The 23,496-nt window shown below is 30.5% G+C and overlaps 1 protein-coding gene across 1 annotated transcript; it reads right to left on the minus strand.

Moving 5' to 3' along the window:
* Positions 1-199: 199 nt before the first annotated feature.
* On the minus strand, positions 200-10,689 carry LOC119688345. The gene is made up of 6 exons (XM_038103024.1): positions 10,507-10,689; positions 9,850-10,404; positions 9,123-9,781; positions 3,646-3,877; positions 3,033-3,584; positions 200-852 (listed from the first exon to the last, which is right to left on the minus strand). The coding sequence occupies exons 1-6, from the start codon at positions 10,607-10,609 to the stop codon at positions 200-202; spliced, it is 2,754 nt and encodes a 917-aa protein (XP_037958952.1). The 5' UTR covers positions 10,610-10,689.
* Positions 10,690-23,496: the final 12,807 nt, after the last annotated feature.

The raw sequence follows: 23,496 nt of genomic DNA on the forward strand, positions 1-23,496 counted from the left end.
ATCAATTCCATTAAAGGTCAAATAAAACTTTACATTTCCTTGAGAAATTTTGTTTAAATTTATATTATTTTTTTTATAATTTCATTATATTTAATTAGGTAAAAGTTGATCTTATGAATGTATTGCTAAACATATATTTTTTTTGCCTAAATTAATTAATCAATATATATACAAATGTATAACATTATTCTTAGCGAAATTACATACTATTTTTAATTGAGCGCACAAAAGGAAATTTGAATCCAGTGCACAGTCCACGAAAATCATCGAAGCCCACATCAAACAGTGCTATGCCTCCCAGACCCTTGTATTTAGCATAATTCGTTTTGACGACGGCGAAGTCTGGATCATCGAAACTTATCCACATACCGTGCTCACCTTGCTCATCGGCTGGCCTCACTGCATAATTTCCATAACGCTGTTCTAGATCCACGACTTTCATGACTGGTGCGTTGGGTCCACGATAATCTTTATTAACTGCATTTGGCAACATTGAACATATCTCCGGCCAGCTAAGTATGCCGGGAATTTGTGATTGTAAACCAGCATCAGCAGGTCCGACAGTTTCTGGCACAACGGGAGCACCTGTTAAACCGGAGTCGGGTGATAATTTCCATGCACGACCATAGCTTGCAATACCCAAGTTAAGTTTCTCTGGTGGGCAATGATTGTTAAGCCAATAGTTCACTTGAAACTCAATATTGTAATGTGGCAAACGATTTTGTTCGAGTGGTGGATAGATTGGTGCTGTATAGTCGGCTTCTTCAGGATTACGTATGGGTGTTAAAAAATCAAATGCTGCTAAATTGATTAGTTCAAAATTGTTTTGAATTTTTGGGACGTCAAAATACCCTAGAAAAAAGAAAGAAATTTAAGTGTTGATTATAGCATTAAATTCATTTGGGAATTATAGTCAACAAAATTGTACAAGCCTTTAAACTTATATTAATGTTCTACTCTAAAAAAAAATTTACAGTTTGTTAGAAAGTTCAGTACTTTCTAAAAAGAGAAGGTAAATATCTTTAATTAATAAATATTTAATAATTGTTATATATAATGTAAATATTATATATTATTATACAATAATAATAAAATAAGGTTTTTTTTTGGAATCAGTAAAAATTAAAGCAACATTGCATTTGAAAAAAAATATTAACACATGGTAAGATCAAAGTAACCCATATATTTGTTATATATGAAGACCTCAAGCTTTCAATAAAAAAATAAACTTTAAAAGCCTGTATAATCAGAACATAAACAATAAATTAGAGATAACTAGTAAAATAAGTCATTAGCATCATTAGAACTTCTACAACCTTTGGCTAACTATTTGTTTCTGTGTTTTGTATTGGTAATACTATTAAAGAAGTTTCTAATCAGAAGCTGTTGCAGAATCGCTTACTTAGAGTATTGGATCAAAATGAATCCTTTTTAATAAAATCCAGTGAAATTATTTTAAATTTATAGAGAAAATCGAGTTGTGAACTGTGACCAGGGGACTTCTACGTTGACGAACGCTTACAATGACATTTTCGAAAAATTTTTAACAAAAATTTTTATAAGACTAGAAGAAAATATATTCATTGATAAAGTTAAGTAAAAATATTAGAAGTATAGAATAAATGAACTTCAGAACTAAGGCCAGGGAACTCAACGTTGACTGACTTTAAACCATCAATTTTCTGATGACAGCAATATTAATCAATTATATCATATAGCTTTTTTTAGGAACGTTTGAGTAGTGATTGTATGATGCATATGACATGAACATTACTAACGTATGGGTCATTCCCTTGGGAAGGTGACTTCAACCCTGATTTGGTTTAAATTTTTCTGAGGTTATGAGAATTTGTTTTTGGACTTATTCTCAAATGCAAAATCTTCACCGGCTCTGTAAATGGTATAAATTTAACATAAAACCCTGTGTTACTAGATGTGTATCTAGATGTGTATCTAGTAACACGATCTTGACTAGTTTTATAGACAATTGAAACAATTATCTTTTGTAATTGTCACAAAATAAAAAGCAAAGTTTTTAGTATTCGGTACTAAATTTTGCCAAAATGTTAAGTTTTAATGTGTACAAGTCACGGAGACCTTTCTTATATCTTATAACATTGTCTATAAAATTTCCAATAAACTGATTAACAGCTTTTGATTATTATCAGATAAAGTAGAAAAGATATCAGTTCATAATTTTTAGATAGAGATTTCACCATAATTTCTTACATGGATACTATAGATAAATGTATTGGAACATCCATATCATTTTCTTCATTTTCAGCATCTTTTTGATATTTCTCGAGAAGTCTTTGTGCTCTTCAACAATTAATTGTTGGGAAATTGTATCGTACACAAATGCTGTCCGAAACATTTCGAATGTTTCACTTAATTTAATTTTACAAGAAAAATATTTGGATATTGCTATTTGTTCCACTTCAGTAAACACAACCAGCTGTTTGACAATATGTTACTAGCAGTGCAACCAATACACAAACAGAAATTGACTCGATAAAGGAAATACAATGCGCATAAATTTAAAAGTCTAGTTACTTTTTGATTGAACTCACTATTGTTATCATATATAAGTTAATGAGAGTATTCAAATTATTAAACAAATGTTTGATTAAGTTAGATAAATGCTCTATAATTTAAAAAAAGTCAAGTTATGCGCTTTTACTTCTCTGTTAATTACGATCTCAAAAAATATTCTTTGTCTTCAACTATATTTATTGCTTAACTTTGCTTATCTTGAAAGAATAAAAGAACTGTGAGAATCTCTCAACTACATGAAGTAGAGTAGAGTCTTCTATGTGTTATCTATACAAATTGATAACAACTTTTATATATAGTAATCGTATATAACGTACTTGACTTAAAGTAACTGCATTAATATATTTATATGTACAAGTATGTTTTGGAAAAATTTATGAAGGAAAAACAATCTTCAATCTTCAATCTTCAATCTCAGTATTAATAAATTTCATATTTGTTATTCTATTTTCGTTTTGAAGAAAAAATTTCATACTCACAAGTTGAGTTCACATTCGGAAGAACAGTCATCGATAAGGAAAGGTTATGCCTACGGAATGCAGTATTCAAATTTGAAACGAACTCCGTGTATTGTCGTTTATGCTCCTCAGCTTGTGTATCGACAATAAAATTGCCAGTAAAAAGCTTCTTAAATTTCTTCCAATATGTACCAAGAGTACCGTGTACTTTTCTTGGTTTATTTTTAGGAAATTGGAAAGATAAATCCAAACCATCAAAACCGTTTCTTTTTATGAGTTCAATTGAACTGTCTATGAAGGCTTGCTGATGTGCAGTATCACTTTCCAATAGTTCAACATATTTAAGCGGATGCTCTTCATCAATATCACTATCACCACCTATACTTAAATATATTTTCAGATGTGGGTATTTAGCTTTGAATAGAGTAATTTCGGCATAATGAAACATATCCAAGTCCACATTAAGACTGAAGATTTCTTTTGAATCTGGTTTAAGACCTGCATATCCGTAAATTAAATGCGTGCAGAACTGCAAGGCAACATCCAGTTGTCCGGGCAGTAGTTTAGCAAAACCTTTAAAGTAGAGAACACTTTCTGATTACAAGAAGAAAATAAATCTTAAGTACTATATTACCTGATCGTATATAACTAGCTGAATCATAAAAACATACTAAATTTTTCATATTCGCTGAATTGGCGTAATTCAAGCCGAGCAGTAAAGTCAACAAAATCAGTAACTTCATATTGGAAAATTGATCAGTTGTTGTTATTTTGATTGCAGAAATTTGATACAAAAGATGACAAAATAATGTATAAATCCGTTTATTGCAATTTTTAATGTTAACTTTGGCAGTAAGAATTTCAAACTAATTTCAAGTCAGAATATTATGGAAGCTCAGACTTTGCTTAGTCGCACTGATGACGACAGCTATTTTGTTTCGGTCTCATTGAGCTTATCACATCTAAATATTTGCTGATTACTGTTTGTTTCAAGTTTCAGTTTATTATTTCTATTATTATTTTCTAAATAATTTTATTATTTGATTCATGAAACTTGTTTTGATTTTTATTTGTTTTACTCAAACTCAATGTACGCATACTTTTTGTACTTTTTTCACACTCAAGCCATCTATGAACTCAGCAACAACTAGCCTGCAAATTATACAATGAAATCACATAACGAACCTTCGTAATGTCAAAATGACAAAAACAAAAAGAAAAAAACAATTTATTACGTCTTTGAAATAAATTACAAAATATAATACAATATATCAATAACAATATATAAAAAATTAAAAGTGATTTTTTTTTGAATTTAATATTAAAGATATGAGTCACTTTTGTTATCTTGTCGGTACGTAAAAGAAGCGCACATCACAATTAATTCTTGATATCTTAGTTTAATAAAGATATATGACGTTGTGTTATACTACAGATGCTATATTAAAGTGCATAAATAGGAACTTCATGCTATATACATTAAGACCGAAAAGTTTTCGGAAATTCTCATTTAAAATTCGCGCGCTGTATATTTTTCGATATTTTAAGTTTATGTAGTTTGGCAGCACTGTCCTTAATTACTATGCCAAAAATGAGCGCGATCTGTCAGACAGTTCGTTTACGGCAGCTGTTGAAACCAGTTCACCTCAGTAGTGCGTTGCGAAAAAAACAATGGAAAAAAATATTGAACAAAGAGTTTGCATCAAATTTTGTGTTTCGAACGAAATTTCGTGTGCAGAATCGTTGCGAATGCTACAAAAGGCTTATGGGGAATCAGTTTTATCGAAAACTCAAGTTTATGAGTGGTACAAAGCCTTTCAGGACGGTCGTACGACCGTCGAAGACATTTCGCAACGCACTACTGAGGTGAACTGGTTTCAACAGCTGCCGTAAACGAACTGTCTGACAGATCGCGCTCATTTTTGGCATAGTAATTAAGGACAGTGCTGCCAAACTACATAAACTTAAAATATCGAAAAATATACAGCGCGCGAATTTTAAATGAGAATTTCCGAAAACTTTTCAGTCTTAATGTATACCATACATTTATCGACTCCATACTCAAGCCTATATACAATGTTGCCATACTAAATAATACAAGTTCAGGAGATGATTTCTTGAACTGAAGTTAATGCGGATAACAGTTGTAGAAACTATTTCCTCAACAGCTCACAGACATAGATCCAAGATACATATCATCAAGATACATATTATTTATCCATATCCATCGTTAGTGTACCTTCTGCTCAAAAAATACTCGGATTTTGTACATAAAACACACACATTTAATTTTATTCCAAATTTATTTTATCTTCTTCAAATCTCCCTCAATCTGAAGCGATACATACCTATATGCCAACGCTTAACCAAATCTTCCATACACTTTTCGTAGACCCGTGAAGGTATGGCTTTTAGTTCCTTCTGCGAATTCTATTTTACCGATTCAATCAACTAAAAACGCTTACCACAATGGGGCAATTTGAGTTTCGGGAACAGGAAAAAGTCGCACGGATCCAGATCTGGCGAATATGGTGCCTGAGCGATGACAGTGGTGCCGTGTTCTGTCAAAAAATCGCGTACAACAAGAATTTTCCATAGTAAAAATCGCTAAATGCACTTGAGGTAGTCTCACATTAACAGCTGCTATAAACAAACTAATTGACAGATGGCGCTCAAATTTGTACCATATGTCAAGAAAGGGTGTGAAATTTTTAAAAAAGGTCTATTACTTAAGGAGTAGTTAACAAACAACAAATATTTTTTGAGCAGAAGGTATAAAACGTTCTTTCATACGATATACAAATTTGGTGTTCTATCCTAGTATGTGTAGGCGTGCCACAGTAAAACTGACATTCAAACAAAAATATCTGAGTATAATCAAACAAAACTTTGCAGATGATTCCTGCTGTCAGATCTCTAATTTGAACTAGTGTAGATTAGACAAAAAAACGTATCAGCGTTACTTCAACAAAGTAAAACCTCCTATGCACTATGGTATCGGTGTTGACGGGTCACTGTATAAGAAATAGGTATGATATGAGACTGGGTTTACCCTATAATGACTTTTTTTGTGGTTCTGGCTCTGAGGAGGAGGATGAAACTATGCTTCATCTCAGAAGTCATCTTTAGCTAGGAGAAAATCAACTCCTATTCTAGCCGACCTGACCGCGCTGTCATCTTGCAAAATAATAGACTTATCCAAGTTTATATAATTGTTAGTTAGGTTGATCTTCACCTAATGGGGGGTATTGTTGCCTTTATCGGCGATTAGTCGTATACTGTCGTTTAGTCTATGTATAAACAAACGAATATTCTGTGGTACTACAACTGGCCATTATTTGGGCCTTCTTGGGTACAAGAAGGTACAGTATGTGTAGGTTTCAATTTTAGTTATTAAAATTTTTTTTTTTGCAGTCAGTATTTAATTGACTGCATTTATCTTACAACTTTTGTAAAAAATTATAAAAACTGTTGTATGTGTTAAGTTTTATTATATTATATATTATAATAATGTTTTATTTATTATTATTACTTTATTTAATATTGTTTTTTTATTAATTACTATTATATTGAAAAATTTTCTATGAAATAGGTTCCAACTCTAATTATCGTTTTATTCTGATTTTATATTAATTTTTCGATAATAGCTCTTTAAATAATGCAACTTTCAGCTTTTCTAATAAACTCCATGTGGAAAATAAGTACTCATACGGTTTGAATCAACAGACCTTCAAGAATATCAGAACTTTTAATTTCACTTAACAGGTTGTTAATTAAACAGTTGGTTTGATTTATTCAAACACCTCTTTCAATTTGTTCTAAGTAACCAATATTAACCAGTTGTTGGTTTGGACTTCCGAGGAGCTGCACATTTTTTAATCGTTAGGAGAGATTAAACTTAGGAGAGATTTTTAAATGATTCTTTTAGGATTAAGTGGTCTAAAACATCATGCCATAGTTAATTTGATATTGTCAAAAAAATATAATATCCCAGAAATATAATATCCCAAAAATATAATATCCCAAAAATATAATATCCCAAAAATATATTGTTCTACTTATTTTAATCAACAATATAATTAATTATTATGTAAAATTTTTTGCAATCCATCCTTTTCCTTAATAATTTTGAAGGTTCTTCAACTGTATCGGTTTTATAATTTCTTCTTACATATGACTTATGACGTTAAACACATTAAAATAAATTTACCTTTTTCAAATATATATATAGATATAAATATATATTTATATAGATTTTCTGCTTACATTCTTTAAAATAGTGCTAAAAGCGAGCATCAGAATGCAATATCACTAAAAAGTTTAAATGTTTCGTACATAAGAGGTTAAATAATTTTGATGATAATTTGTATGTAATTTTCATATAAAAATTTATGGCTATTTATTTATATATTATCACTATTAAAATAATTTTTTAAAAAAAACTTAAAGTGGTCATATTTAAGATTGAGTATAAATGGTAATACTGTAATATATTTGCAAATTTCCTAATTTTCACCAATTTTCTAAGGTTTAAACCACTCACGTATTAGGTGTAATTATACCTCGCAGATACAAAATATCTTTCACACACAAGTATTTGTGATAATTGAAATAATTATAAATAGAATATTAAGTAATGTTTTTTCTTATTAATGAAATAGAAAGTTATGCATACCGGAATGTATTATAAAACTATTAAATGGATCTACATAAAAAGGGCCCGATTTTCCCTTAATTTTTGAATTTGTCTATAAAATTTTCAATCTATTTTTTGCACCAAATAAGGCAAAAATATATCGTTAGCAAGTTTTGTCTAAAAATACCCCAGCGAAGCATCCAATATGAACTCAAAGTAAGTTCCAAAAGGTGTTACAAGCTTTACTAAATCTTTCACCAAAGCAACAAAATGTTGGACTCGATAGAGCAAAAAAGTTGGCGAAACTTGACTAATTTCCAAACATTGTGTTCTCTGATAAGAAAAATTTCCCCATTAAACAGTTCATAAACTCTTAAAATGATCGTGTTTACTTACATTAAGACTGAAAAGTTTTCGGAAATTCTCATTTAAAATTCGCGCGCTGTATATTTTTCGATATTTTAAGTTTATGTAGTTTGGCAGCACTGTCCTTAATTACTATGCCAAAAATGAGCGCGATCTGTCAGACAGTTCGTTTACGGCAGCTGTTGAAACCAGTTCCCCTCAGTAGTGCGTTGCGAAATGTCTTCGACGGTCGTACGACCGTCCTGAAAGGCTTTGTACCACTCATAAACTTGAGTTTTCGATAAAACTGATTCCCCATAAGCCTTTTGTAGCATTCGCAACGATTCTGCACACGAAATTTCGTTCGAAACACAAAATTTGATGCAAACTCTTTGTCCAATATTTTTTTCCATTGTTTTTTTCGCAACGCACTACTGAGGTGAACTGGTTTCAACAGCTGCCGTAAACGAACTGTCTGACAGATCGCGCTCATTTTGGCATAGTTATTGTCCTTAATTGCTGCCAAACTACATAAACTTAAAATATCGAAAAATATACAGCGCGCGAATTTTAAATGAGAATTTCCGAAAACTTTTCGGTCTTAATGTAACTGAAGGCACTACCGTTAATTTGAAGACTACCTGAAGTACATCCGAAGTAATTTTCCATCTCAAATAATAGTTTGGGCAGCTGTGACCGCCGATAGACGCTGTCCAATTGTTAAGGCCTGGGGTCAAAATCAATACGATTTTTTAAATGTTTGAAAATTGCTTTAGAGCTGTAGACACGCAAAGATTTCTGTCATAGACCATGGACGTTCTAGCAAGACTCGAAACCATCTCATAAAGCTTGTGTGAACCAAGTATGGTAAAAAAATCATATTCCAAACTTCATTTCGTCCATACCATGGCTTTCGAATTTGCCAGATGCAAATCCCTGCAAATTTGATCACCCCTTTTTATACTTAAAAACTGTACAGTAATTGTTATTTGATAAAATTAATTACATAAAAATGAATTTTGTTAACATTCAAAACAAGACTTTTAATAAAAAATTTAATACTTGTATTATTTATTATAATAATAATTACAATATATTTTAACAATAAATACTCTCATGGTACATACTCATAAATTATTTTTAATTGCTTCAAGTATTGGATAAGATTTGCCAGTACATAATCCTCTGAAATCATCATGACCCAATTCAAATAAAGCCACCCCACCTAATTTAATATCTCTGGCATAATTTGCCTTAATTCCAGCTTGCCTAGGTGTATCATAACTGACCCACAGTCCTAACTGATCACTATCATCAGGCAATCGTACTGCATAGTTACCAAATTTGTCATTAGAAATTATGTGCCATCTGCTATTTGGAGATTCTCGTGTTATATTTGTCGATTGTTCCAGCACATGATCAGATAATTTAGTGCATGTTTCAGTCCAACTTAGCAGTCCTGCAGTTTGTGATAAAAGATCTGGTTCAGCTGGACCACCAGTATTACGCACCAACGGTTCAGTTTTATTACATGATTTTGTTGTTAGTTTCCAAGCTCGTCCATAGCTTGCAATCCCCAAGTTAAGTTTTTGAGCTGGACAACCTTCTCCAAGCCAATAATTAATTTGAAACTCTATGTTGGAGTAAGGCAAGCGGTATTCGCCACCCGGTGCGTATATCGGTGCTGTATAATCAGCATCAGTTGGATTACGTGACGGAGTTAGAAAGTCAAAAGTTGCCACATTTATGAACGTGAACATTTTCTCGAGTTTCGTTACATTAAAATACCCTAAAAGTTTTAAGAAACTAAATTATTTAAATAAAATTAAAATTAAACAAAATTTTGCTAAAACTTACAGCTTGCATTCACGTTCGGTAATACTGTTAAGGACAATGAAAGATCATCGTCTAAAAATGCACTCTTGATGTCTTGAACAAAGTTTGTAAATTGTTTTTTATGTTCATCTGCGTTTTTATCAACAATCGAGTAATCAGATGACAACTTCATTTTTACGCTTTCGACAAAACTGGCAAGTGCTCCATGAGTTTTGAGTGGTTTGTTACGTGGGAATTGGAAAGCCAAGTCAAGACCATCGAAATTATTTCGTTTCAGCCACGATTTGGCGCTTGTAATAAATGTACCTTGACCGGTTTTTCCACTCTCTAATAACCTTAAATACTTCTCTGGATTAGACACGTCTTCATCTTTGTCACCACCAACGCTTAGATACACCTTCAGTTGAGGATACTTGTTTTTAAGCGAAGTTACTTCAGCTTGGTGGAAAGCTCCCAAATCAACGCTAAAGCTGTACAACTCATATGTGATGGGATTAAGACCAACATATCCGTAAATAAGATGTGTACAGTATTGCAAAGCAGTGTCCAGATGACTTGGAAGAAATCGGGCCAGTCCTAATCAAAATATTTACCATTAAGTTTGTAATTATACTTTTTTTTTAATAAAATAAGTATTTCATTTGTCTTTCCATGCTGAGTATGTTAAGAAGTTATCACCTGTTTTGACGTAAGTTGCTGAATCATAGAAGCAGACTATATTCTTTCCAAATGCCAGACTTTGTAGTGCACAAAATAACAACACAAATATTTGGAACTTCATAGCTTTAGTTTTTTGCTTAAACGATTTAATATTGTGCCGATTTCTTAAAACAGTTTAATAAACCGAGCGTTCGCTGTGAGCTCGATTCTTCAACTGAGTCTACAGATCAACATTTCTAAGTAAACCGTTTCTTTTGAGCTAAATTATAAGCCTTAACTTAGATTTTTTCATTAAAATTGGGTTTTTTCTCATTCTATTAATATTCATAGCTCATATCTTTATTTATTTTATTTTCACAGCTTCAAACCACTGCAACTTGACACACTCGTCACATCTAAAATTCTGCTTAATCCATACGTCATAAGACTATGTGTACGAACTCAAATTTATAAAATTAATAAAAGTCCATAAAAAAGTCGTGACAATTGAAAATTTTTAAGTGTGTTAAAATGTATTTCTAGAGAAACTCAAACAAAAAAACCCCATAACGCCTAATTATGAACAAATGAAGTTGACTTTTGTAAATGCTTACTTTATAAAGTAATATAATATATATATATATATATACATATCTTTATCGCTAATATTTTAAGTAAATTAAAAAAAATAATATGCAAATATTTTTAGCTTAAAAATATGTTTTTTGTCCAGCAGCTATTTTAAGGTCGAATATAACAAGATATAATTAAAATTACAGAAATATATTTATTTACATTAAATATACACTTACAATAGTGTCCTCCCAAAACGTTGATGGTAGAGTCACCCGTAATGATAAAGAATATACGTAATTTATATATGTATGTGGGCCTTCAGACTCACAATAGCTCTTTAAGGTCGGGGTGCATTCATAGCCTGTTATTTAATAAAAACAATTATGCCAACAAAAAAAAATATCAAGCATCTGCATAATATTAATATATATATGATATATAAACAAACGTCTAAAATTTTATATATGTAAAATTTGACTCATGAGATGTAATTGCAAGGCACCTTCATTGTTATAGAATTGAATGTATGGTACCAATAATGAAATCTGAACAATCCTTGTGTTGGTACTATCATTCGATTTTATTTGAGTATGCATTATAGTCATATGAAGTGGAATAAAGTAGTACAAATGGAGTCAAATTTGATCAAATATAAAAATATAGAAAATGAAAATTAGAAAATATGTATTGCTCAGACTAGCAATATATAAACTGAAGCCAGTTAAAATGCTAATGCATACACCATATTACTTCTTTCAAAAATAATATTATAATGTCTATTTTTTAATTAGATAACTTTTTTTATATTTTTCGAAAATCTACTTCAATTAGATTTTATTTATCAAGAAATGTTTGCTAACCTTTATTAAGTACCAGTTTTTATTACTGTTAATATTTTAATGGCAGTCTCAAATAGACAAAGAATTGAAGCTCACATAGGTGTGAAGGCCAATATTCAATTTGGATAGTTGCTCCACTAACGTTCGTAATGACACTACTAGAATCTTATTCCATCACTTCTAGAAACCATTTGGTGTCAACCATTTGGTTAGTTCTTTTATCTCTGATAAGAGTTTGAGGGTATAAATATAAACCCAACTCAGATAAATTATGTATGTTTAGGACAATACTGCCGTTGAGCTTATTTCTACATTTGTGAGGTGATGTGATATCAACTTTGTTTTTAATAGAAATATAAGTATCGATATATATCGTCGCATCACAGTTTATCATAATAGTTGCCCCAATATAATAGGTGAACCTTACTTTAGTTTGAAAAATGTTATTATAATGCTGAAATATCTGGTAAAAATAGATTGACCTGTGTCTATTCGCACTATGATGCTCTAATTAAGTCTATGAAAACTATAGTTTTTTAATAAGAGAGCTGTGGTTGGAATAATGCAATAAATAGTCTTAAATAGTCTAGTAAGTTGCATATACATCTAAGTAACTGTAGGTATGAATATAATTATTAAACAAAAAAAAAAAAATATGATTATTAAAAGATATTATTATTATCTTGTAGATTTGTTTTTATTGCATCATATATTTGTTTTTTAAAATAAAACCGGTAATAAGTTCTCGATTTTTAAAATTCTTCATATTGGACTTCCACAGTGGTCAATTCTAAAGATAAATGTTAATTTATAGATTATTAATGTATGTTCAAAATAGCATGCTACTTAATGTCAATTAAGGCATTATGATTCTCCTACGAGTTAAAGGATTTAATTTATTTTTATATGTATATAATGCCAATAAAATAATTATTTTGCCAATTAGTAGATTAAAAATAAATGTCAACGGTTTGCCTCAGGTGTCTAATGGCCAGTTATCGAATACAGCACTTCTGTTAAATGCTTAGGTTTTTACGTATAACACTTACTTACATGCTTATGATCACGTATATGAAATAGTTAGGAAAGTATTCGTATGCCTTAGATGCCTTAATCTATCAGTGAAATGTACCTTTGTTGTTACTCTCTAAATAATAATGTTGTTATAATAAATTATAATAAAAAAAGTTCACTATTTTAATCACTCTTGGATCAGTCTTGTATATTCGAACTAAGTTTGTTTATTGCTTTTATTTTATTCTTAGGTTAGGTCAGATTATACGGGCGATCCGAAGGATTCAATTAGGCATATTGGCCCATAGTGTTACAAGGTTACGCTTTTTTATAAAGTATTGGAGAAAGTTTTCAACTTCTTCTCCCCCTCACTAGGACAGCGCAACACATGATGGATGTCGCAGTGGCTTTAAAATGTTGGAACTTTGTTCTGAATGACAATTCTTTAGTTGCATATCTTGTGCTTCAAATTTCTAGAACATTTAAAATTGTTGCAGACCTTTATTCCTAGATATTGCCAGATCCCTTAACTGGACTTAAAATCAGTTACTTTTTTGCATAATCGTTATATCTAACTCAAGTAAACCGTTATTTAATTTAAAGCTTCCGCATATTCAGATATCATCACGAGCAGTTAATATGATGTGTAGATTAAATCGAATTTCAGGAAATCGTAAACAGAATATGAAATGAAAAAAATATATGCCAACCACAAAGCCTGTATTGATTTTCAAATTACAATAACAAGGCCAATGATGCAAGTGTAAGGTTTCCATTTCTTCAATCTGTCAATTTCTCAATTCTTCTCCATGCTTTTAATTTTTATTGGCTGCAAGAGGTTGACAGTTGGAACCGCAATCAATAAACTAAAGGCGCTTCGAATTGCTAAGGACATAAGTGACACTTGACCAGACACAATAACAATGAAGTGAGGGTAATACACACAACAACAACAACAAATAATACTCAGTAACAACAAAAAAACATAAAATCAGGAATCTTATACTATAAAGTCAATTTTAGAAGCGAGGTATGCAAATATAAACAACAAATAAAGTCAAAATGTAGTGGATGCATGCGAAGGAGCTGAGGAAGAAACTCAAGAAAAAGAAGAAGAAAAAAACTAATTTGAGGTAATATGACCACTTTTAAGGCGATTGTGGAGTCAAATTGAGCAGAAAACCATGGGGCGCCAGTATGTAGTGTGTGGATTTTTAAGCTTGTGCTTTTCGTTTTGCACTTTTCGCATTACATATGTGAGCACAAGAACACAGAAACACATACACGCACAAACTTGAGCGTACGTATGTATGTGTTCATGCATGTATTTTGACACTTGCTGCTCGCAAACAACAGTTATTTGGACATTAAGAATATGAGTAGCAAAATGAAGGTCACAAGCAATGAAAGGGTAAAAAAATGTATGATAAACAATAAAACTAATAGGAGTAAAGAACACAATTAAAAAAAAACCACTTATGTGAGAGTCAATTGACATGTGTGGCTTGGCGCCAGTGCCTAGCAGTTTCCTGCATTTTTAGTCATTGATTTCTGGTATTAAGCATTCATCATATTCGAATTTTAATTAGTGTGAAATGCGTTATGTAGGACAAAAATGACTTGAAAGAGATTAGAGGAGACATCCTGAACTTTGGCAAGCCAAGCACGTGGAAATAAAAACGTTTTTCTTTCAAATTTAAGATAAATAACTTCACACACATTTACATATATAATATAAAGATTTATAATAAATATAATATTTTGATATATACTATTGTTATTATATCAATATTATATTAAGTTAGACTATGGAGACTTCAAGTTGGAGAATTTTTTTTTTTGTTTTTGAAAGAAACTAAAATTACATTTTAAAAAAATTTTTATTTATTTTTAATCAAATACAACATAGAAGTTATAGTGAAGTAAAATACTACCAAATACAATAGATTCTATTAAGTAAACTAGTCATTTTCGTCATAACTGACGTTAAATTACAACTAAAAAACTAATTTATAGCAGATGCTACCCACTATCGAATACGTCTCATATTCATAAATGAAAAAACGAATATTAAGAGCTAATACTTTCTTGAATTTGTGATTAGAAACTATTTATAAGTATCTACAGGACTACAAACTGCTCTAATAAATTCAGAAAATATTCTTATGTCAAGAAAGTAAGTATCGTTTTGTTTTTAGTTGGACTTGAAACTTTTGAGTTGGAAAACAGTTAGCTGTCATACTGAAACTGTATGGCTTTTTATCTTCTCCAATAAAAACTCAACAAAATTTTGTCGAAATAGCATAATAAAAGTTTATTCAAAGTAAACCCATTCCATATGGTTTTAAATCCACGAAGGATACATAATTCTGTTTAATTGATAATTCAGTTTAATCGATAAATCATTGCTTCACGAGTCACTTAGATTGTACGAATACAGAAGTTCTTGTCTTTCTTTTTATTTTCCATGTTCCTACTGTTAAATCATTGTCTTTTGGATGTTATCGAACTTGATCTCTTAAAGGTTTTTCCTAGAATCTCCTAGAGGTTGTACAGCAAATCATCCTTAATAAAATTTTAGAATCAGCTTATCTCGTGTAGATAATTATATTTGTAGAACACTGTGCAGAAGATATAAATAAAGATATTCTGCCACTTTTCTATTTCGTCAAAAATTTTCGAAAAAATATTTAAGAACCAAGTAAATTGATGTCATATATTGATAATTAAATGTTGTTATCTGCAGTGAAAGTTATAGCCTCCACACATATTAGGGGAAGAGAGAAGTACTGTGATGGCATTTATTTTTGGAGAATTAAATAAAGTAAATCATAGTAATTGTCACTGTAATAGTCATAAATTTTAGCGTTGAAATATATTTTTCTATCATAAGAAATATAAGAACTCGGTAACTATTGAGTGTGCTTCTTATAATTTTGTCTAATTGGGATAATATTGTTAATCTGGATAAAGTGACCAATCTTTCATATGAATACTTCCTTTATTATTCTGTTGGGAATCTATAACAACTTCCCAGTAAATTTTTGGTACTCGTATCTGTCAAAGAAAACACTCGTACTACTTAATAATATTTCAACTTAAACTCGTCCATAAAATGGAGCTATTAGAATGATTGATAGTTTTGACCGCAACTCATTTTCCAAATTCAAAAAAATTGGAAAAGAGATATGTGTTATAAAAATATTGTTAACTGAATTTGATATATCATTCTAAAACGAAGGGATGCTGACTGAAGTGAGACCAAGTTATATTTAAGTATATTGAAGTAATATATCAATGGTTTTTATGGAGAAAAATTATTCAACATTGTTATTACAGAATAACTCAGTTTCCGTAAAAAAATAAAAATATAAAATAAAAAAATAATATAAAAAATATTATATAAATGATCAAAAACAAAAGGCGTTTTTTTTAACTTAGGACATGTATTTATTGTTTCACCTAGTATATATATATATATCTATATGTTCATATTGATGATCTTTTACATACGCTCCTCTTTATCTCCATTTATTTTGATAATTCATCCCTCAAAGAAAAACATTTTTCAATCTATGGTCAAGAAATCATATGTCATTTTATATATATATATATATATATATATATATATATATATATATATATATATAGAATAGCTGCTCTAAGATTCTACATTTATTAAAGCCGCTATTTAATAATTATCACTTCAACTTTAAAAACAGAAAGTTACTTTATACGCAAGTAATTAGACCTGCACTACTGTACGGATGTGTTACATATTGCAAAGCCTCAAATACTACCTTAAAGCAATTACAGATAGCTCAAAACCTGGCTTTAAGAAAACTGTTTAAGATTCCATGGTATATTAGATCAACAGACATACATAGAGATCTTAGGATTGATTCAGTGAAAAAATATATCAGAGACAGAGCTCTAAAATTATTCACTAAAGTTGATACGCTAATTAACCCCGCCCTAACAATCCTCAAGTCCACTTTTGGACTCTCAGGAAGATATGCTGATTTAAAGTCCGTCATCAACTAAAAGATATATAAATGATATGCTTTTTGTTTTTTTTAGCCTAGTTTAAGCCTAGTGTGGGGTAGAGATAAGCCCTCCAGCCATTATAGAGTAAAAGTGCGTAATAGCACTAACTCAAGAAGAAGAAGAAGAAGTATATATTGAAATGAAAATTTTTAATATTTTAAAAATCAAACTGTGACAACTTATTTGAAACTCACTATAAAGGTTTTTTATATATGTACATTTGTAAAAGTCAAAAGTATCTTAACTAGTTGGTCAGGAAGTATGTGAAATTTTTCTGGAAGGACTTAACGCCAAGTTGGTAAAATTATTGAAACTTTAAAATCATTGAAGCTACGGAGTGAGGCTATATTATAAACAGTTTCTTACTTTTTATCAATATTTCATACCTTACATATCTTTTCAATCTCATAGGTTCAAGGTTAATTTAAATTCAAAATTATCAACTGATAGTTAAAATAGTAGATAGTAACTATCTCCTCAATACATACAATAAAAATCAAATGAATTTTATAAATACTTGTTCAGTTATAAACTCGATCATGTTTGATAAAGCGAACTAAACTGTATGAGAATTACCTAATGGGATCTCAAGCACAGCTGGTAATCGGGCCGGTATAGTTCATTGCCATTGATGAAAAACATATATTAATAAAATATATAGTTTTATACTCGTTTCGCAGGTGCTTTGGTATATTTCGGTGAGTGGTATCTAGAGTATGATAGATTTAGTATAGTATAGTCTCTTATACTTTCGTCACACTACTAAGAAAGTCACTTATACTCAAATTGTTCTATTAAACTTTGACATTACCAGAAAAACATATATTAATAAAATATATAGTTTTATACTCGTTTCGCAGGTGCTTTGGTATATTTCGGTGAGTGGTATCTAGAGTATGATAGATTTAGTATAGTATAGTCTCTTATACTTTCGTCACACTACTAAGAAAGTCACTTATACTCAAATTGTTCTATTAAACTTTGACATTACCAGAAAAACATATATTAATAAAATATATAGTTTTATACTCGTTTCGCAGGTGCTTTGGTATATTTCGCTGAGTGGTATCTAGAGTATGATAGATCCAGTATAGTATAGTCTCTTATACTTTCGTGACACTACTAAGAAAGTCACTTATACTCAAATTGTTTTATTAAACTTGAACTGATGATAGTAAGTGTCATTTAATCCAATTATTTCTGATCAGTAGCATTTATTTAATACATTGACGTCCATTTATTTCTAAACCTGTCCACTCGACTTCTAGAATTTTTAATTAAGAGAAATACATGTTACAATTAAAATAGACTATTTTCAAAACTCATTTTTTCTTTTGAAAAAGTTGTTAAAAAAAATGTTCTAATAAAAGTTTTAGACAAAAAAGAACCTCAAAGTTTATCTCATTAAAATAAGGAAGTCTAAAGTATACAATATTTTTTTTTTCAATTCGGTTTTCTTTTAAATACTAAAACAGTTTGAAATCTGGTTTTTTATCTTTTGAAATTTGACAAAAAATTATATAATTATAAAACTAAATAAAGTGAAGGAAAGGAGGAAGGGAATTTGATAAAAGTGCAAAAAAAGTTAAAAAACGTATTCAAAAATTTTCTATTAAAACATTTTTTTCTTCTTTTGATGGTGAATTTTCTTTAATTTTAATGAACAAAAAATATTTTTCTTTGTTAATTCACTTAATGAATAAAAAGCAAACGCACATCTCCCAAGCGTTTCATGCGGAAGGACATTCGACCAACCAAGCAACCATTCATTCATCCATCATGGGGAACGCGAAATTAGATTAAAATTGAAAAGCACAAAAAAAAAAGAAAAAAAATTAAAAATATGAGGAAAAAATTAATAAACGTCGGAAAATACCCTCATTGAAGCTCTATTTTTTTAGCGCTTTGATACCTGCTCCGCTTCAATTTCGTCCGGAATGTTTGCTGGTAGTTTCTTGCGCGGCAGCCGCTGCCGTAATATCGAGCAGGGTATCCTGTAAACATTTTCAGGCTGTTGCATATCCTTTGGTTGAAACAACTTGCGCCTCATGAAACGCATTAACGCCCTCCCCTCTGCAGTTAATGCATACTTTGTGTGATCCTGGCTAAGTGACATTGTCCACAATTGATAATTTGATATTCTCGCTTATTTTGACTGCTGTTGTCCTTAATTTCTGTTTTTCCTGCTTTGTGTACTTATCTTACTGCTTTTTTTCTGGCTCTTCCTTCGTATTTAATTTTTATTTTATTTGCTGCAGAATGAGCTTCTGCCAATATTATTTGATGTGAAATGAATAATGTAATTTTGTGGCTAAAATAAATAAAATTCATTATGAATTTCTAATTAAGAAACGAAGGAGTGGTAAGCTGATTGGAAGTGGGACAAGTGGGACAAGATATTTGTATGAGGTTTAGGATTTTTGGAAAAAAACTTTTTTTTGAGTCAGATATTATTTTGATATTATTGAAGTAAAATTTAATTGCTTAACTTTAAATTTAAAGTATTTACTTAAAAATTTAGAAAGTGACATAATAGATATACCTCCAGAATAACTACAGTTTCAGTATTATCTTCTAATAATTGTGGTTACGAAAATATAATATCTTCAAAAAAAAAAAATGAAATGTATTAGTTGTTGCTCTTGGACACATTATCAAAGCACTAAACTCGCATCAGGTGACCTCAAGACTAGTGCAAGACTGCCTTAATAAGCTAAATCTGCTTGGCGAATCAAATCAGGTGTTCATTCTTTGGGTGCCGGGACACAATGGCGTACGCGGAAACGAATACGTGGACAGACTAGCTAGGAAAGAAGCAACCCCACCGATGATGTGGCTAGAACCTTTTTGTGGACTAGCACATAGTACGCTCCTATCTCTCATAAAAATAAAGAAGAATCAGAATAAAAAGGATTACTGTGATAATATACCAGGATTAACACAATCCAAATCACTTATTGGTACCTATAACAATAAGACTAAAGTTTCAATTTCTTACACAAATAATTAGAGAACCAGATAAATTTTTTTTATATTGTGTTGATTGTGTTGACTTAAACTAAACAGAATACCGATTCGTACAGATCAGATTGTAGAGAGAAGTAAAGAAATTTGGTCCATCTAGTCTTCATAAATACTGCTAAACTAATAGAAACTTTGGTAGAGAAACCGCATTCTTCATTTAATACTTTTTGTAGAGTGGTAAAAACGTGAACGAAAAGTTTATCCGGGCTTTCTTTCTTACATAAGAAACTTGTGTGAAAGATTGCTTTTACGGAAATCCTTTCTTAAGATTCTCGTGAATTGCTTATAAGTACGAATAAAAGATTTAATAATTTATATAAATTCAACTGCATGGATCTAGTTTATCTGCAAACTGTTACTAATTATATGAGGCGGAAGCCACTGCAAACAACCAATCAACTAAAGGGTAGGAAGATCAAAAATTGATACGACATCCGTACAGTTCCTGATTCGAATTCTGTTTCGAATGAAGAAGTATGATGATTTGGACAATTTTTAAATTATAGCATTTCGAGTGATAGCAATTCCACTGTATTTACCAGAATGAAGTTGGTTTGTTTTCAGAATGATACATAAGAAGTAGAAAAATTGAGCATTCTAAAAGCTTCAAGTATTTATAGGTTGCAGGATCAGCTTTTCATTAAGCTAGTACTTCTATTTCATCAATTGCTTTTATGCCGTTGTAGTCAAGAACAGTAAAATCAAAATTTCCGCGCTTATCCATCTAGCCAAGATATAATTATCTTTCTCGAAACACAGCTGACTTTCGATAAGAAATGAACAGCTAGTAAGTTACATGTACTTGTATGTATCTCTTATTTTAATTTTAGGTCAATTCTACTTTCAATATATTTCATTTATAAAAGGTTTACAATAAAAGAATAAATATAAAATATAACTGGCCTATAAGAAGTCCTTAAATCATTTAATGGAATCATTTTATATTTACAACTTCTTTCAGCAAAATTAACTTATCTGGAATACTCAAGCAGAAAGAACCCTTGGACTTGGAAACTGTTCAAATAAAAAATATAGAAAAATACTGACTCCGCTCGAATTTCAATTATATTTTGCTGTTAAAATAAAATATAACGTTTATATATGATGTATACAGAATAAGAAAAAAGTGTTTGTGTGTAAACTTTTAAAAGCAGAATTCCGCGGTAATATCGAAAAACTTCTGCAACTGCGACGAATAGCTCGGCGTGTTTCCGTCCTTAACACACCGCAATTCTAAATTGAAAACTCCATACCAACGCAGAAATTAACAGAAGAAAAATGGAAAATTTTAATAACTAAACAAATAACAAATATAATAACACAAAACCATAATTAGAATCGAAGTGACGTTGCAGGGAAATTTAAGTCAGCCCAAGAAATCAGATACACCTGAGCACCATCCGACGGCAAGAAAATGGGTGTCAAATATTAAAATGAAAAAAATGAAGATAATAACTCTGTGAGGTATTAAGGCAGAAACGGAATTTTATGAGATTGTACCTGTTGTAGAGTGAGACGGACGGGCAGAACAAAAGTTGAGATATCTTTTACCGAACACAACCACCAGCACACAAAGGATACACTGCAGGACAATGCAGAGTAGCTCGTGTCTTATTAGGAAATGCTTTGTTATTTGAAAAATATTCAAGTGTTGCCAATACGAAAGGGTTTAAATGGTTGCTAAGTTGAGAAAAAGTTATTTGGGTCATAAATAGGCATGTAGCACCGCCGGTATTAAATGGACTTTATTGTGTATTCGCTGCGTGGAGTGGGAGGAACATAAAACAAGCCAACAACAGAACAAAAAGTTTAATTATTTATTCGGATTGTTGCCTTAATTCAGAAATTTTGCTATTTTGTTACTTGGGGAAAACTTTTTACCTTGCTTTGTTCTATAAATTTTGCGGGAAGAACGCTAGTAAGAAGGCAATTTGAACTGATTTAGAAGATAAATAATTTTGTCAGTTGTTGGTGGCCTGCTTCGATGAAGACACAAATGTGTTCTAATCGCCTTAATTATCCTTTCGCGTCCTGTATTTATTTCTTCGTTTATTAAATAATTATTTGATATTTTTATCAATTTTCTAAATGATTCTTCATTAAATACTCTTCATTATACAAAAAAGGAAATAAAATATAATGAGGCACAATAATTTGAATTTAACTATGCAATTCCTGAGCTGTCATCCTTTGAAGTTTATTATAATTTTTAATTAAAAGTTTTGCTTAATGTTCACAACATTTGCAACTGACTTCTTCAAAAGATTTTTTTTTTCGGATATGTTAACATTTACATGTGGCTTTGAGATAAGTTTGAATAGTTAAACAGGTACACTCGTAGACAACCGCTTATAAAATCAATAATAATAATATTTGATTTCAGGTTCCTATTTTTAATAAGTTTTAAGTTTTTATGACAATACTACTTCATATTATATGTTAGCATTAAATAAAGTAATAAATCCTTTCTTCTTCTTTGCAAACTGTAGATTCTGAGTAGAGAGTGAAAAGTCAGCCACACATTTGCTGTTAGAATGTGCTGCGGTAATGCACATACGGAATAGATTCCTGGAAATTGAACGGAGGAGGCAAGAAAACTCTATAAAGTAGGTTCTTCTCTACTTTTTATCGACGCTACAGGGCTTAGAGACATATTCTAAGCACAAAAGGGGCACAATAAACCCAACGATCGCAGTGTTACATCCCATATCAATAATAATAGTATTTCATATTGGGTTATAACATAAAATAAAGCAATAAATCCTTTCTTCTTCTTTGTTTGTTAAAATAGGAGCTAGTATCTAAAGCACTGTTAACCAATAATGTCTGTAACCTTTTAGATGATCCATTGTAAGAAGAGCTCTGTTGAATCCTGTTTTGAAAAACCGCAATTTAGAATTTGTGTGCTCATCCATAGAATTGAACAATTTCAGTGCTCTGTCTTTAATATACTTTTGCACACACTTCTCTCTCAAGTCGTTGTGTATATTTTTATTTTGATATTCCATAAAGTTTTTGATATAAATCTCAGCACAATATGCTGATAAATTTTTAATTTTCTAAAGGTAGATTTAGAAATTTAGGTCTAATTATTTGCTTATTAAGCAGATTTAAATTTTCACACTTAATTTTCCTTGTGTTAATGGTTTTAAAGTTTTTAGAGCTATATAGCCTAATATTCAATAATCCAGTGTGACTTTTATCAAAAGTTAGACTTAAGTATTTTACATTGTCCTTCCATTCTATTTTCACATTATCGACTCTTCATTTCCTTGGATCTTAAAATCAATAAATAATTATATATAACAATTTTCATTTTTCATTTTTCATAGAATACTTTAAATGATATACATATATCGTCAAAATAATGCTCTAAGTCGGAATTATGAAAATAATGTTTTATACTCATTATTCATCACAACCGTAAGGACCAATTAAACTTAAACGACTTTTATTTAAGATGTATAAATAAGTAAACAAATAGTTTCATTATATATAACCTTAAAATCATTTATTACAGAAGGTGTAC

This window comes from Teleopsis dalmanni, chromosome X, assembly GCF_002237135.1.
Source record: "Teleopsis dalmanni isolate 2A chromosome X, ASM223713v2, whole genome shotgun sequence".
Lineage (NCBI taxonomy): Eukaryota > Metazoa > Arthropoda > Insecta > Diptera > Diopsidae > Teleopsis > Teleopsis dalmanni.